General features: G+C 45.6%; 1 protein-coding gene across 1 annotated transcript in view; it reads left to right on the top strand.

Moving 5' to 3' along the window:
• The window catches only part of Pitpnc1 (phosphatidylinositol transfer protein cytoplasmic 1), a 111,997-nt gene that overhangs the window by 80,841 nt on the left and 17,323 nt on the right, over positions 1–13,833 (top strand). The window contains exon 7 of the mRNA XM_028780563.1: positions 8,555–8,710. Within this exon, the coding sequence (XP_028636396.1) occupies positions 8,555–8,710 (156 nt within the window). The remainder of the gene's footprint in view (positions 1–8,554; positions 8,711–13,833) is intronic.

Raw genomic sequence — 13,833 nt, 5'->3', positions numbered from 1 at the left:
AGAGAGAGAGAGAGAGAGAGAGAGAGAGAGAGAGAGAGAGAGAGAGATGAAATTTAAAAGTATATTGATAGATATGTGTAGCTATCACTACAGTCAAATTTTAACCTATCTCTATCTTCTGGCCCTCCACCTCTATCCCATCCCTGGGAACCCACTGATCTACATTCTGTCTCTATAGAGCCCCCTGACTTGGACATCTCACTTGAATAGGATCACTTACACTTAGCATACCTTCCTCTGGGACAATATTCTCTAAAAGTGTTTATGTACCTCTTGGAAGATTTTATTAATCCCAGCACTTGGGAGGCAGAGACAGGCAGATTTCTGAGTTCGAGGCTAGCCTGGTCTACAGAGTGAGTTCCAGGACAGCCAGGGCTATACAGAGTAACCTTGTCTCGAAAAACAAAAAAACAAAACAAAAAACAAAAAAATTTTAAGTTCAAGAAACTAAATTTTGGGCTATATTTCCTCCCATTGAAATGACCATTCACTGGTGGAAAATGATCCCAGCATCCTAGAGGCTGAGACAGGAAGATGACAGGTCCCAGACCAATGTGGGCAGCACTGCAAGACCGGGCCTGAAAAAGGCAACTGTAACAGCATTGGAAGCTGTGCTGGTTACTTTCTCAGAGCTGTGACAAAGCCAGGAGCTCATGGGAGGGAGGGGCTTATTCTGGCTCAGAGTCTGAAGGTTCAGTCCATCCTGGCAGGGGAAACATGGCGGTAGGCATATGAAGCAGCTGGTCACATGGCATTCACAGTTGGGAAGAGAAAGACGGATGCTGGTACTCACCTTGCCTTCTCCCTTTTATTCAATCCAGCAGTTAGAAGAAGAGATCTTCTCACGTCAATTAACCTAGAAAATTCCCTACACACATGCCCAGGGATTTACCTCCAAGGTGATCTAGAACCTGTGAAGCTAATCACTATTAGCTATCACCTTGGAGTGACCTTGGAGGAAAGTTCCAGCATGTAGAGAAAAAAAAAATCTAGCATGGAATTTGTATCCCATTACTTCCTCTGCTTTGTAGCTAAGTATTATCATTATATAATGTAACAATTCCCGGCTGGGGTCCCCAGTTAACCTTTTTATATTTAACGTTTATCAAAAACTTATCATTTCAATTAGCAGGGCAAGCCCCTGTTGGCTATTGTCCTTTGTGATTCTGACTGGAGGTGTAATTAATCATGGAGACTTTATATCTCAGCTAATGTGGCTAAGAGTATTACTTCCCAGATGCAAGTTCTCCTGCAGCTGGGCCAAGATCTCCTGTGGGCTTCTCCTCGCACCTTCCAGATGTGAGTGTGAAAAAGGCACGCAGAAGCACAGTTTTCCCATGGGCTACTCAAATGCCTAACTCCTCAGCATTGCCTCTGCAGGCTTGTCCTGGTAGGAGATGCTAATGCCTCCAGGTACTGTTGACCTAATGGAGGGAAAACCCTCTACAGATGTGCCAAGGGGAAGGAGTGGCCAGCCAAGTCCTGGGGAAATAGCCTTGGCACCAGCTCGGTCCTCTCTAGATAGATGGGCTTTAACTGCAAGTGTTCAATTTACCATCTGCCTGGCCTGGAGAACACCAGCAGAGTCCAGAGCCAGAGACTTCACCGTGGCGTGACTGGAGAACACAGTCTCGCACTTCGCTAGGCACCAGCTCTTGGGCTAGAGGAGCTGAGTGCTACCTCCAGGCAAGAGCCCTGCTTGCAGAGTTTTCAGATCACCCACCCTGTCCACCTGTATGATAGAGTGGTGTTTGGGAAGCTCCAGGACCAAGTGAATGAGCAGTAGAAGAGACCACAGAAATCTGGGTATCTGACTAAACCCTACCATCCGGTTTGAATGTGAGATGTTGCCCACAGGCTCAGCTCGTGGGAGTGTTCTGCGGGAGGTTTTGGAACCCTGTGGACATGGCAGCTTCACCTATTAAAGTAAATCGCTAGTGGGCGGAGGTATGTCCACATCTGGGTCTGGCCTGCTTTCTCTGCCTCTTGGTCCCATCTAGGAAAAGAGCTCTGCCCAACTTGACAGGTTCCTGGAAGGACAAACAGCAGGTATCTAGGGGTGACTTTCATCACACTCAAACATACCTATAAGTCACCTTTTGTGGGTGTTCAACACGAAGCCATCCTGTGTCAGGAGGTACCTGTTCAGTGGGTTCCATGACACGGAAGAGACATCTCTGGGTGGCCCCCGAGTGATGTCCTCAGGTAAAGTCCATTCCACAGACAACCCATAGAGAAAGTTACAAATTATATTTGGACACTGAATACTATCACATGACCTTGACCATGTGTTTCACCAATAATAATTTGTGTTCCAGTAACAAATTATTATTATTCAGCCCTTCTCTTAAGGCTAGGCGTGATGGCATAACCTAAACCAGCATTCAGGAGGTAAAAACAAGCAGATCTCTGTGAGTTCCAGGCCAGCCTGGTCTACGTAGAGACAGCCAAGGCCGCATAGTGAAATCATGTCTAAAACAAACAAAACAACCTTCTCTTCAAGTATATACTCAGATACGTACCAGCTTCCAGAAGACAGGAGTGCTCAGCCAGTCTGTCACTCCCCAGAGGAAACTTCCATTCTGTTGAGTGGTCATGTTCGTGTGTGAGCTTGTTTCCTGCATGGTTGACTACAGGATTACAAATAGCCAGGTAGGCCAGCATCTGTCTACCCTTCTTCGGAGCTTGATGGGAGCTGAGCAAACCACATGATAGCCTGCCTAATGGGCTGTTTGGGCTTCATGTCTGTGTGTCTGTGATGTTGGCAAGCTGTGGGCACTTTCTGTATTCTGTGCTGAAAGCAGCAGTTTACACTCGGAGCCTGGCAGTGATACTACAGGACAGTTATAAACACCACCCCACCTTGTGGATCTCCTTTAAGTGACTATGCCAGGATTTCAGATGAAGTGTCCTGACCGCCTGTGGTAAGGGTTGTATCTTTCTCCACTCAGATTACTGTAACAAAAAGACTATAGATGGAGTAGCTTTGAAACAGTGATGGTTTCTTCCTTAATTATGGAGGCTGGAAAATTAAGGCTGTAGCACACTTATCCAGGGGAGACAAGAACAAACCTCTCCTCACCCCAGGTAGAGCACCGGTGACAGATTAAAGAAAGAGATCCACCCAAATCTCTTGGTTGTCCTGAGTTACTTACAGACTATAGATGAGGAACTACTTAGATGGTAACTCAAAAGCAGCTTGCTCACCAAAAGCCCATCCAGCATGGGTGACGGCTCTCTCAAGCTGCATCACTGGAGATCCACACCAAGTTTGCTGTCAGCTGCACCTGCCCAAAAGACTCCTCTCTGCAACAATTGTTTCTGTTTACAGAATCTTGTAACTTTCTGAATTCCTCGAGGCCTGTAAGCTTCTTGAGTTTCCTGAGTTGAGCGAGTTGCTCAGACTTCTTTCCTCCCTTTAAGAGGAAATGTTTCAGTTTAGAGGAAATGGCTACCCAGGAGCTGTTGAAAGAAATCCAAACCCTGGTTCCTAGATGGTGCCTTCTTGTCACTACAGCAGAAAGGACCCAGGAGCTTTCCAGAGCCTCTTGTCTACTTTTTCCTGTAGTCAAATCTCATCAAAAAATGGGCTGGGGAAGTCTGCGTGGTGGATTAAACACCTAGATCCAAGGATGAGGGGACAGTATTGAATATATTGCTGATCATGTCTGAGTTTCAGGTTCCTTATCTGTCTATATCTAGTAGCAGTGGCTAAACCTAGAACTTCTAAGAATTTGGGTATTCAGACCCAGTTAAAGCCAAGCTCTGGGACCTGGCCTTGTTCCACCTACACTTCTTCCCTAGAGGTCTCTCTCGTGTTCTTGAGATCAAGATAAGGCTCTAGAGCAGTGGTTCTCAACCTTCCTAATGCTACGACCCTTTAATACAGTTCCTCATATTGTAGTGACCCCAACCATAACATTATTTTTGTTGCTACTTCATAACTGTAATTTTGCTACTGTTATGAATCGTAATATAAACACCTGAGTTTTCTGATAGTTTTAGATAACTCCTGTGCAAAGGTTATTCAACCCCCCAAAAAGAGGCTGTGACCCACAGGTTGAAAACTCCTGCTTTAGAGGATGTTCTGGCTTCTGGGTCCTACAGGAGGTCATGAGTTGAGCAACTTCAATCCTTGCCTCTGTCACCAAGTGACTCTCTTTGTGTCCTCCCATCTGCCTCTTTCAAGGACACTTGTCATTGAACCTAGGGCCCATCCATTTAATCCGGGATGATCTCATCTAAAGATCCTTAGCTTAATTACATCTGCAAAGACCTTGGTTTAAAATCACATCATACTTCGTTTCCAGGGGCAAAGGCATGCACTTAGCACATCCTTTGGGGAGTCACCAGCCACTGCACAAAGGTTTCAGTGTATTAGACTCCAGCAGTCAGGGAGCCAAGGGAGGGGGATTGCCACAGGTTCTATATCAGCCTGGGCTACAAAATAAAACCCTGTCAATAACTAAATAAGTAAATAAATACATAACAACAGCTTCTTGGTCAGACTAACATGAAGCATTATATCTTTTTTTTTTTTTTTTTTTTTTTAAAGCTATTAACCTGGCTGGACAGCGGTGGCTCACTCCTTTGAGCCCAGCACTTGGAAGCCAGAGACAGGCAGATGTGAGTTTGAGGACAGCCAGGACTACAGAACCAGTTCAAGGACAGCCAGAGAAACTGTCTGGTTGCAAGGGGGGTGGGGGGAGACAGAAACAAGCTAACAAACAAATAAATAAATAAACCCTAATAACCAGGCTGATAAGATGGCTTAGTGGGTAAAGGCATCTGCTGCCAAGCCTGATGACCTAAATTTGACCCATTTACACGATGGAAGAAGAGAACCACAAGTATCCTCTGACCTTCACATGCAAGTATATGTCACACATACAGAGAGAGAGAATAAATAAATGTAAAAGGCTGAGGTTAGTTCCTGAAAAATATGCCAGAGAAATATGTATCATTGGAAATAAAGAAAGAGGCTAGGTGGTAGTGTGCACCTTTAATCCCAGCACTTGGGAGGCAGAGGCAGGCGGATTTCTGAGTTCGAGGCCAGCCTGGTCTACAGAGTGAGTTCCAGGACAGCCAGGGCTACACAGAGAAACCCCGTCTCGAAAAACCAAACCAAAAAAAAAAAAAAGAAATGAACAGGAAAGGGGAAGGTAAGTAAGGTATCCTAAGTGGTTGCGCTCTGGAGAAAGAGGGGATACAATGGTGGAGAGAGTGGAAGAAGGGGCGTTCCCAGTGTCTACGCTGAGTCAGGTGATACGTGCTGGCTTATACACATACATGCATGAACACATACACACACACTCACATGCACACAGACACATGTGGACACACACAAGCACCTTTTCTTGGTTCATTGCTATCCACTCACATTCAGCCGACATTCACATCTGATCCAGAGTTTGGATCAAAGGTGTCCTTCTGGAAGCCTTCCTTCTTTCCGTAATTCTCTCCAGCACTTAGAACTCGAATTTCTTTTTTTTTTTTTTTTTTTTTTTGGTTTTTCGAGACAGGGTTTCTCTGTGTAGCCCTGGCTGTCCTGGAACTCACTCTGTAGACCAGGCTGGCCTCGAACTCAGAAATCCACCTGCCTCTGCCTCCCAAGTGCTGGGATTAAAGGCGTGTGCCACCACCGCCCGGCAGAACTCGAATTTCTAATTATAGGCCAGGTTAGAGATTTAGTAGACGAAATTACCAGCTGTAGATATGACAGTCTTGAGTGGGTAACATCCCACTCCCATACAGAGCCCAACTGTTGATCGATTCTTCAGCATTGAGCTATGTTAAAAAATAAAATAAACAACACCCTTTCACTGTTTAATTTTGAAAGTAAATGTGGCAGAAAGAACACTGGGCTGGGTGAAGGACCTGTGATCTTCAGGTGAAATATCTGATTTTTTTTTTTCCCTCAAGTCTCAGTGTCTTTATCTAGCAAATTGAGGTTGTGAAACCAGAGTTTCACTGTCCACTTAGAAAATTCTATTCTGGGCTTGACAAGATGGCTCAGCAGGTAAAGGCACCTGCTGCCCAGGCTGATGAGCTGAGTTTGATCTCCAGAACCCACGTTGGGGAAGGAAAGAACTGACTCCTGGGTTTTCCTCAGACTTTAACACATCAACTATGGGACACACAGACACACGTGCGCGAGCGTGCACACACACACAGAATTTTATAAATGTAAAGTCCCACAGCTTTTACAGATCTTACCTTCTGGCTCTGGTAAACCCAGTAGACTTCTCATTCACAGCTAACCTCTCCCCAGACTCTGATTTACAATACCCTACTATAATTTAAGAGTTTTGGGAGCCATTAAGAATCATACCTTGAGGGGCTGGAGAGATGGCGCGGTGGTTAAGAGCACTGACTGCTCTTCTAGAGGTCCTGAGTTCAATTCCCAGCAACCACATGGTGGCTCACAACCAACTGTAATGAGTTCCAGTGCCCTCTTCTGGTGTGTCTGAAGACAGCTACAGTGTACTCATACACATAAAAAAAAAAAATCTTAAATTTGGGGTTGGGGATTTAGCTCAGTGGTAGAGCGCTTGAAGCGCAAGGCCTTGGTTTCAGTTCTCAGCTCTGGAAAAAAAAAAAAGAATCATACCTTGAGACTGGAGAGATAGCATAAAGAATTTTCCATACAGTTGTAAAGAACCGAGTTTGAATCCCCTGAACCTACATATATCCAGGAACAATGGTTCGAATCTGTGATCCCCGTGTTCCTATAGTAACATGGGAGGTGGACACAGAAGAGTCCCTGGAAGCTTGAAAGTCAACTAGCCTGACTTATACAGGAAAAAAACAAGAGTCTGTATTGAAGGCAGAAGGTGAGCACTGACTACCAAGGTTGTACACACACACACACACACACACACACACACACACACCCCGCACCTTGGTTAAAGCACCTCTGTAGTTTCAGCTGTGTGAATGATGCTTTTCTAGTCTCATTCTGAACTGAATTTTTTTTTTTTCAAGACAGGGTTTCTCTGTGTAGCCTTGGCTTTCCTGGAACTCTCTCTATAGACCAAGCTGTCGTCACAGAGATCTGCCTGCCTCTGCCTGCTGAGTGCTGGGAGTAAAGTCCTGTACTGACTCTTTCAGGAAGGCCCTGCACTCCCTTTCATATTGCTGTGTCTTGTTTACTGCATGAGGATTATGGGTCTGGAATGCATGCCTGTAGTGTGCTGGAAGTTTAGCTAGGAGAGCCCTCCATGCGCCAAAAGATTCACAGTGTTGTGGGGGTGACCAGAACCCCTGGGCTACACACGACGGGCTCCTGAAGAAAAAATAGCAGAAGAGACAGTCAGGAAAAAGGGCTAGCTAGGGAGAAGAATGCTTAGGGAAAAGTTACTGATGTCTGGCATGTGAACTGGCAGGATTGTTCGGTGGTTAGAGCTCTTCCTTGCTCCTGTAGAATACTTCATGCATGTTGGCAAGCGCTCTACCGTCAGAGCCACATCCCAGCATAGTGTTGTACGCAGTTGTTGTATCTTAAGCTGATGGTGCCTCAGACAGACTCTCAGAAGAGGAGCAGCAGCGGGAGGACAAGGGCTCTGCCTTGTCAGTGTGAAACAGGAATAAGAGATCATTTGTTCTGAGCTAAATCTGAGTGGCCATGCCTGGGAACACAGTTTCAGATTGTATGAAAAGATGTCTTCCACCATAGGCCCATCGCTAGAAGAGTTTATAATCTTTATTTCTTTAAGTCTGCACGTATGTGCATGTGGGCATGCGTGTGCATATGTGCGTGAACGTGGAGTCATTGTCTCTCCTACCTGCTGGGTCTTCTATTGCTCCATTGCACAGCATAGTCGGGTTACTGCCTCTGGACCTTCCAGCTGATTCTGTCTCTGCCTTCCATCGTCCCATAAGTGCACTGGGATTGCAGATGCCCACCACCAACCACATCTGGCTCTTTTTTTTTTAAATGTAATTTTTTTAATTTTATTTTTATGTGTATTGTTTTGCCTGCATGCAAGTCTGTATGACGGTGTCGGTACCCAGGAACTGGAGTTACAGGCAGTTGTGAGTCACTATGTGGGCGCTGGGAATCGAACTCACATCCTCTGGAAGAGTAATCAGTGTTCTTAACAGCTGAGTCATCTCTCCAGCCCTCCACTGGGCTTTTTATGTGGATTCCAGGAATGGAACTTGGGTACTCAGGCTTACATGACAAGGGTATTTACCTGCTGAGACATTTCCCAGGCCTCTCCAGCTCTTCCCAGGAAACTGACACCCCACCCACCCATCCCCATCCCCTCCCCACTTAGTAGTCCCCATGGTCTTCCCTATTCCTGGTCCCATGGTCTACTTTCTGTCTATGTGTATTTTGCCCATTCTGGACATTTCATATAGATAGCTTTTTTTTTTTTTGAGATGTTTCAGGTTGCCCAGGCTAGCCTCTGACTCACTATATACCTGAGGTGGTCTTCAACTCCTGACCATCCTGCCTCTGCCTGCCAAGAACTGGGATTACAGGCCTGTGCTGCCTCACCCATGGCTCTGAAGTTTTAATATACCGGTTTGTTTGGCGTATCTTTTCTAGGATCCTAAACACTTCAAGTCTGAGAAGACAGGCCGAGGGCAGCTAAGAGAAGGCTGGCGAGACAACCACCAGCCCATCATGTGTTCCTACAAACTGGTCACCGTCAAGTTCGAGGTGTGGGGCCTTCAGACTCGAGTGGAACAATTTGTGCACAAGGTGGGTGGTTGGCCTGGTCCCTGGGATGTGGACAAGGTCCCTACTGCCATCATTGCCTGGTAGGAGATAGCATGCTTGCCCAATGCCCCAGTGCTGAACTGACACCAAGTACTTATATCTAGAAAATACTTCTTAGGTGAAAATGCATTTTCTGTAGGGTGTAATTTCCTCCCACTGCTCTGTGTAGCAGTTTTATAAATCACCTCTCATTCTGACCTCTGAGTCTTCCGGATGAGTATATTTGGGAAGTGAGATCCACAGAATATATGGCTTGCTTTGCTAGTTAGGTTAATCTACCTCTGGGCTTGGCAAGAGCCCAGAAGGCTTATCTCTTGGTACAGCTCCTAGGGATAATTTTCCTTCAGAGGAACTTGCCTACGTAGGCACCAAAAGTAGAAGAGGGCCTCAGAGGCAGAACAAGAGCTCCACGTGGGCCCATTAGGTGGCACACCTCAACACTTCTTCTTACTGGACTGTCCTCTTACTACAGGATGATGAACAAGCCCAGAGCACAGGTTTCAACAGGGCTCTCGCTTTGGAAACCAGATTAACTTTGGTGGAAGGAACCAACTTGATGACACAAGTTTTCTCAAGGTCTCAAATAGGACTCTTTTCCATATGACTCTAAAATAATGGCACATGGGATGCCAAGCAGAGCCCTTTGTAACTGCTGTCATTTACACGAGGGCAAGTAATCGGGCCAGTGAAGGCACTTGCTGCCAAGCCTGACAGCTTGTTCAACGCACATGGTAAAGGAGCAAACCGACTCCCACAAGTTATTTCTTCTCTGACCTCCAGCCAAGCGTTGAGGCTTGCATGAGCATGTGCATACACGACAATAAATAAATGTTATAAAACTGTAGACAGCTGGGCAGTGGTAACGCATGCCTTTAATCCCAGCACTCGGGAGACAAAGGCAGGTGGTTCTCTGAGTTCAAGGCCAGTGTGGTCTACGGATCGAGTTCCAGGAGAGCCAGGGCTAGACAGAAAATTTTTGTCTCAAACAAGACCAGATAAATAAAGAAAAACAAAATAAAAATTTAAACAAATGCATAAATTATTCCCTATGTCATGGGGGCAGGAATGTGGCTCTGTTGACAGACTACCTGGCTAGCATGCATACAGCCCCGTGTTACATCCTCAGTACTCCAAAAACCAGTTTTGGTGATACACACCTCTAACCCCAGCACTCTGGAGGTAGAAGCAGAAGAAACAGAAGTCCAAATTTATCCTTAGTTGCATAGTGAATCCAAGGCCATCCTGGGGTACAGATATATACATATGTATGTATGTATGTATACACATAACCCTGTCAAAAAAAAAAAAAAAAAAAAGAACGAGCCAGGTGGTAGTAACACACGCTCTCAGGAGGCAGCAACAGGTGTATCTCTGAGTTCGAGGCCAGTCTGGTCTATGGAGCAAGTTCCAGGACAGCCAGAACTACACAGAGAAACCCTGTCTCCAGGCGGGTGGGATGGGGTGGGATCAAAAACTTCCAAGTTCTTTTTCTCTATAGTTGAGAAAAGTTGACTCTCTGTTTTTCTACTAAAATCTAACAAAGACTACCTTTCCCAGAGTCCTTTAGCAACACCATCGTTTTCCCTCCAAGCTCTGAGTTTTTCTTAGCTGGACTTGTCTACAGACCACTTGTCAATAGCAAGGTGGAGGATTGTTTTTATGTCTCAAGATGGAGATCTTAGTACACTTCTGAGGCTGATCTTAAGCCCCTCCTGCCTCAGGATTCCCAGTAGCTGGGATTTAATAGATGTGCATCTTGCATCTGGGTATAAGGTTCATTCTTGAAGTTAGGACTGGAATTGATGACCCATTCTTGCACCCTTCCTTTCCCAGGCTGGTGGTAAGAGTAGGCTCTGTGATGGATCCAAAGGCCATGAGATTTTTTTTTTTTTAACATGAAAAGCATGTGGTTCTCTGCTGGGTTCTGTACACATCCCACCACTCAGTGTGAACAGGTAAAGTGCAGGGGAAATGTCTTAGCTAGAGTTTCATTGCTGTGAACAGACACCATGACCAAGGCAACTCTTATGAAGGACATAATTGGGGCTGGCTTACAGTCTCAGAGGTTCAGTCCATTATCATCATGGCAGGAAGCATGGCAGTGTGCAGGTAGACATGGTGCTGGAGGAGGAGCTGAGAGCCCTTCCTAAATCTTGATCCCAAGGCAGCCAAGAAGAGACTCTAAAAGCCTACCCCCACTTCCTCCGACAAGGCCACAGCTCCTAATAGTTTCAGTTCTCATGAGCCAAGCGTATTCAAACCACCACAGGAGTCAAGTTCAGAGACAGCCCTAGTTCTGTTTCTGATGCTGTGATTAAAAACATCCTGACAAAAAGAAATCTGGGGGCGAAAAGATTTATTTTAGCTTACTATTCCAGACTGCATGGGAATGTCACAGCAGCACGAGCTTGAAGCAGCTAATCACATCTCAGCCACAGTCAAGAGCTGAGAGAAATAAATGCATGAGAGACTACTGCTCAGCTCACTTTCTCTACTCTTACACAGTTCAGAACTTAAACCTAAGGAATGGTGCCGCCCACAATGGGCAGGTCGCTCCCACAGCAATTAAAGCAGTTAATAAAAATCTTCACACTGGGCATGGTGGTATACACCTTTAATTACAGCTCCTGGAAGGCAAAGACAGACAGATCTCCATGAATTTGAGCCCAGCCTTGTCTACATAGCACATTACAGGCCAGCCAGTGTCTCAAGAAAAGAAAAAGAAAAGTTCTTCTCAGACATGTCCATAGGTCAACCTGATCTGGGTAATTAATTCCTCATTAAGGCTTCCTTCCCAGGCAATTGTAGACTGCCAGTTAACAATTGTAACTTGTCATCACAGAAACTTCATGTTTTCTTTCTGGGTCCTGTCCTTGGTTACTGAGCAGGAAGACAAATCACAGAGTAACTATGTTACTACCTAAGCTCCCTGTCTCCATTGTCCTCTCCTTCGGTTTTACATTCTCTCATCTCTTTCCCTCTCCTTCCTTCTCTCATTCTCCTTCCTTTGCTTTTGTTCTTTAAAAAAAAACAAAAACAAAAACAAACATTTATGTCTGTAAGTGTTCTGCCCACGTGTGCCGCAAGCAGGTCTGGTGTCCCCAGCGGTCAGAAGAGGGAATTGGATCTCTCGGGACTGGAGATAAACAAGTCATTATGAGCTGCCATATAGGTGCTGGGAATCAAACTAAGAGCAACAAGCGCTTTTAACAGATGAGCCAACTCCCCAGCTCCTGTTTTTATTCTTTTGAAGCAGGGTCTCATCTAGCTCAGGCTAGCCTCAAACTCACTGTGTAGCCAAGGCTTGCCTCGAGTGCTCAAGTGCTGGAATTTCAGGGGTGTGCCACCACACCTGTCTGCTGCCTTCCCTCCTATGATAGACTCTCCTAAATTACCTCCTGTAAGTAAAGAATCATCCTGTGGTCATGCTCTCATTCCCTCTCACAAAGCATGTTTAAAATTGCCCAGAGCTCATTTCACCTACTTCCTTGACAATGACTTTGGCTCCTCCTTTGTTTCTTTAAAATACCTGTGAGGATTCTTTGGCTTACTATTACACTTCCTTGCCTAATTCCAAACTAAAGGAAGTGTTATAACCCCGCCCCCAACACACCTGTTCTGCTAATGAGGAAGTGTTTACAGGGGTTGAAAGTACTGGGTAGTGGGGGAGCTTTGTCCAAACACCTTTGTTTTTTAAGAGTCTATTCACAGCGAGGGGGGTGGTATTCAAAAGCCAGCCATTAACGCATTATTGAGGCCTGGTTGCCAGTCATTGCCAGTCACAGCTGTGTTGTGCTTAATGCGACAGGGTGGATTTACAGATGCGGGCGATGCTGTTCTTTTGATTTCCATGAATTTGACACCGTCAGCACTCGAGTGTGTACTGCTGCATGGTATTTCTTAGATTCATTACATGTCTCTACTTCCAAATCATAAAAGGACCTCGACGAATACCCAGAGGCAGGAGGAATAAACACTTCATTAGAAACGCTTCCCTTGTTTCTGAAAATCCACCCAATTAAAACCCGTGGCTTATCGAAACACACTTCAGCCCTTCCATGAGAGCTTTTTTTTGACAATCACTGGATTTTGTTTGGCAAGAAGAAAGGAAGGCATGTTGGAGGCTGTCTGTGAGTTTCCAAGAAATGTAATAAGGAATATTTATGGGCTGGGGAGATGGCTCCGTAGATGAAGAGCTTGCTGCCCGGGCAGCAGGACCTTAAGTGTGGATTCCCGGCACCCACATAAAAGCTAGTTCTAAGCACGTGATGGGTATAGAGGTGTAATAACACTATCACTGTGGACCCTTAGAGACTTATTAGTCAGCCAGTGTAGATAATTGGTGAGTTCTAGGTCCAGTGAGAGACCTTGTCTCGAAAAGTAATGAAACCTGGCAAGACGGTTCAGTGGGTAAGGAGACAACTGACTTCTGCAAGATGTCCTCCAGCTATCACACACAGATGTGTGCCATCACACACACACACAGAGTTAACATTTAAAAAGTTTAAAGAAAGTGGATAACAATAAAAGACTGCATCCAGCATCAGCCCACTGCCCTCCACGTGTCCACACACTGGTGTGTGCACTCACACACAGCACGTTTATACAGAATGAAAAGGCGTCCCATTAAATAAAAGTACCTAAGTTGTATTCCGTGTGCCCACACACAATATATTCTCTTCTTTAGCTTTCTATCCCAATTTCCCTCAAAGAAACAATTGCAGGCTATACAGATTTGAGGACCTGAGTTTGGACTGCACACACCTTTTACCCTGGCTCTGGGGAACAGGGACCCGCAGATCAGAGAGTTTGCTGTCCAGTCATCCTGGGGGCTCAGGGGCAGAGGGACAGTGAACTTAGTGTCAGGCTTCCAGTTTACTAACAGACCCTGTCTCAAGACAGCAAGCAAAAGAGGAAGACATTTAGTGTCCTATTCTGACCTCCTCACAGGCATGCTCGTCTGCCTACATAGTATACACACTGTGCACACAAACATACAGAAGAAGAAGAAAACAGATCAATCTGTGAAACAGGGGTTCCCAGTTCGGAGGATCTTGGCAACCATGTTTCTCTCTCTCTCTCTCTCTCTCTCTCTCTCTCTCTCT

Source organism: Grammomys surdaster, unplaced genomic scaffold, assembly GCF_004785775.1.
Source record: "Grammomys surdaster isolate TR1022 unplaced genomic scaffold, NIH_TR_1.0 371, whole genome shotgun sequence".
Lineage (NCBI taxonomy): Eukaryota > Metazoa > Chordata > Mammalia > Rodentia > Muridae > Grammomys > Grammomys surdaster.
Note: the sequence above shows the minus strand (reverse complement) of the source record. Positions and strands in the feature narration are given on the sequence as shown.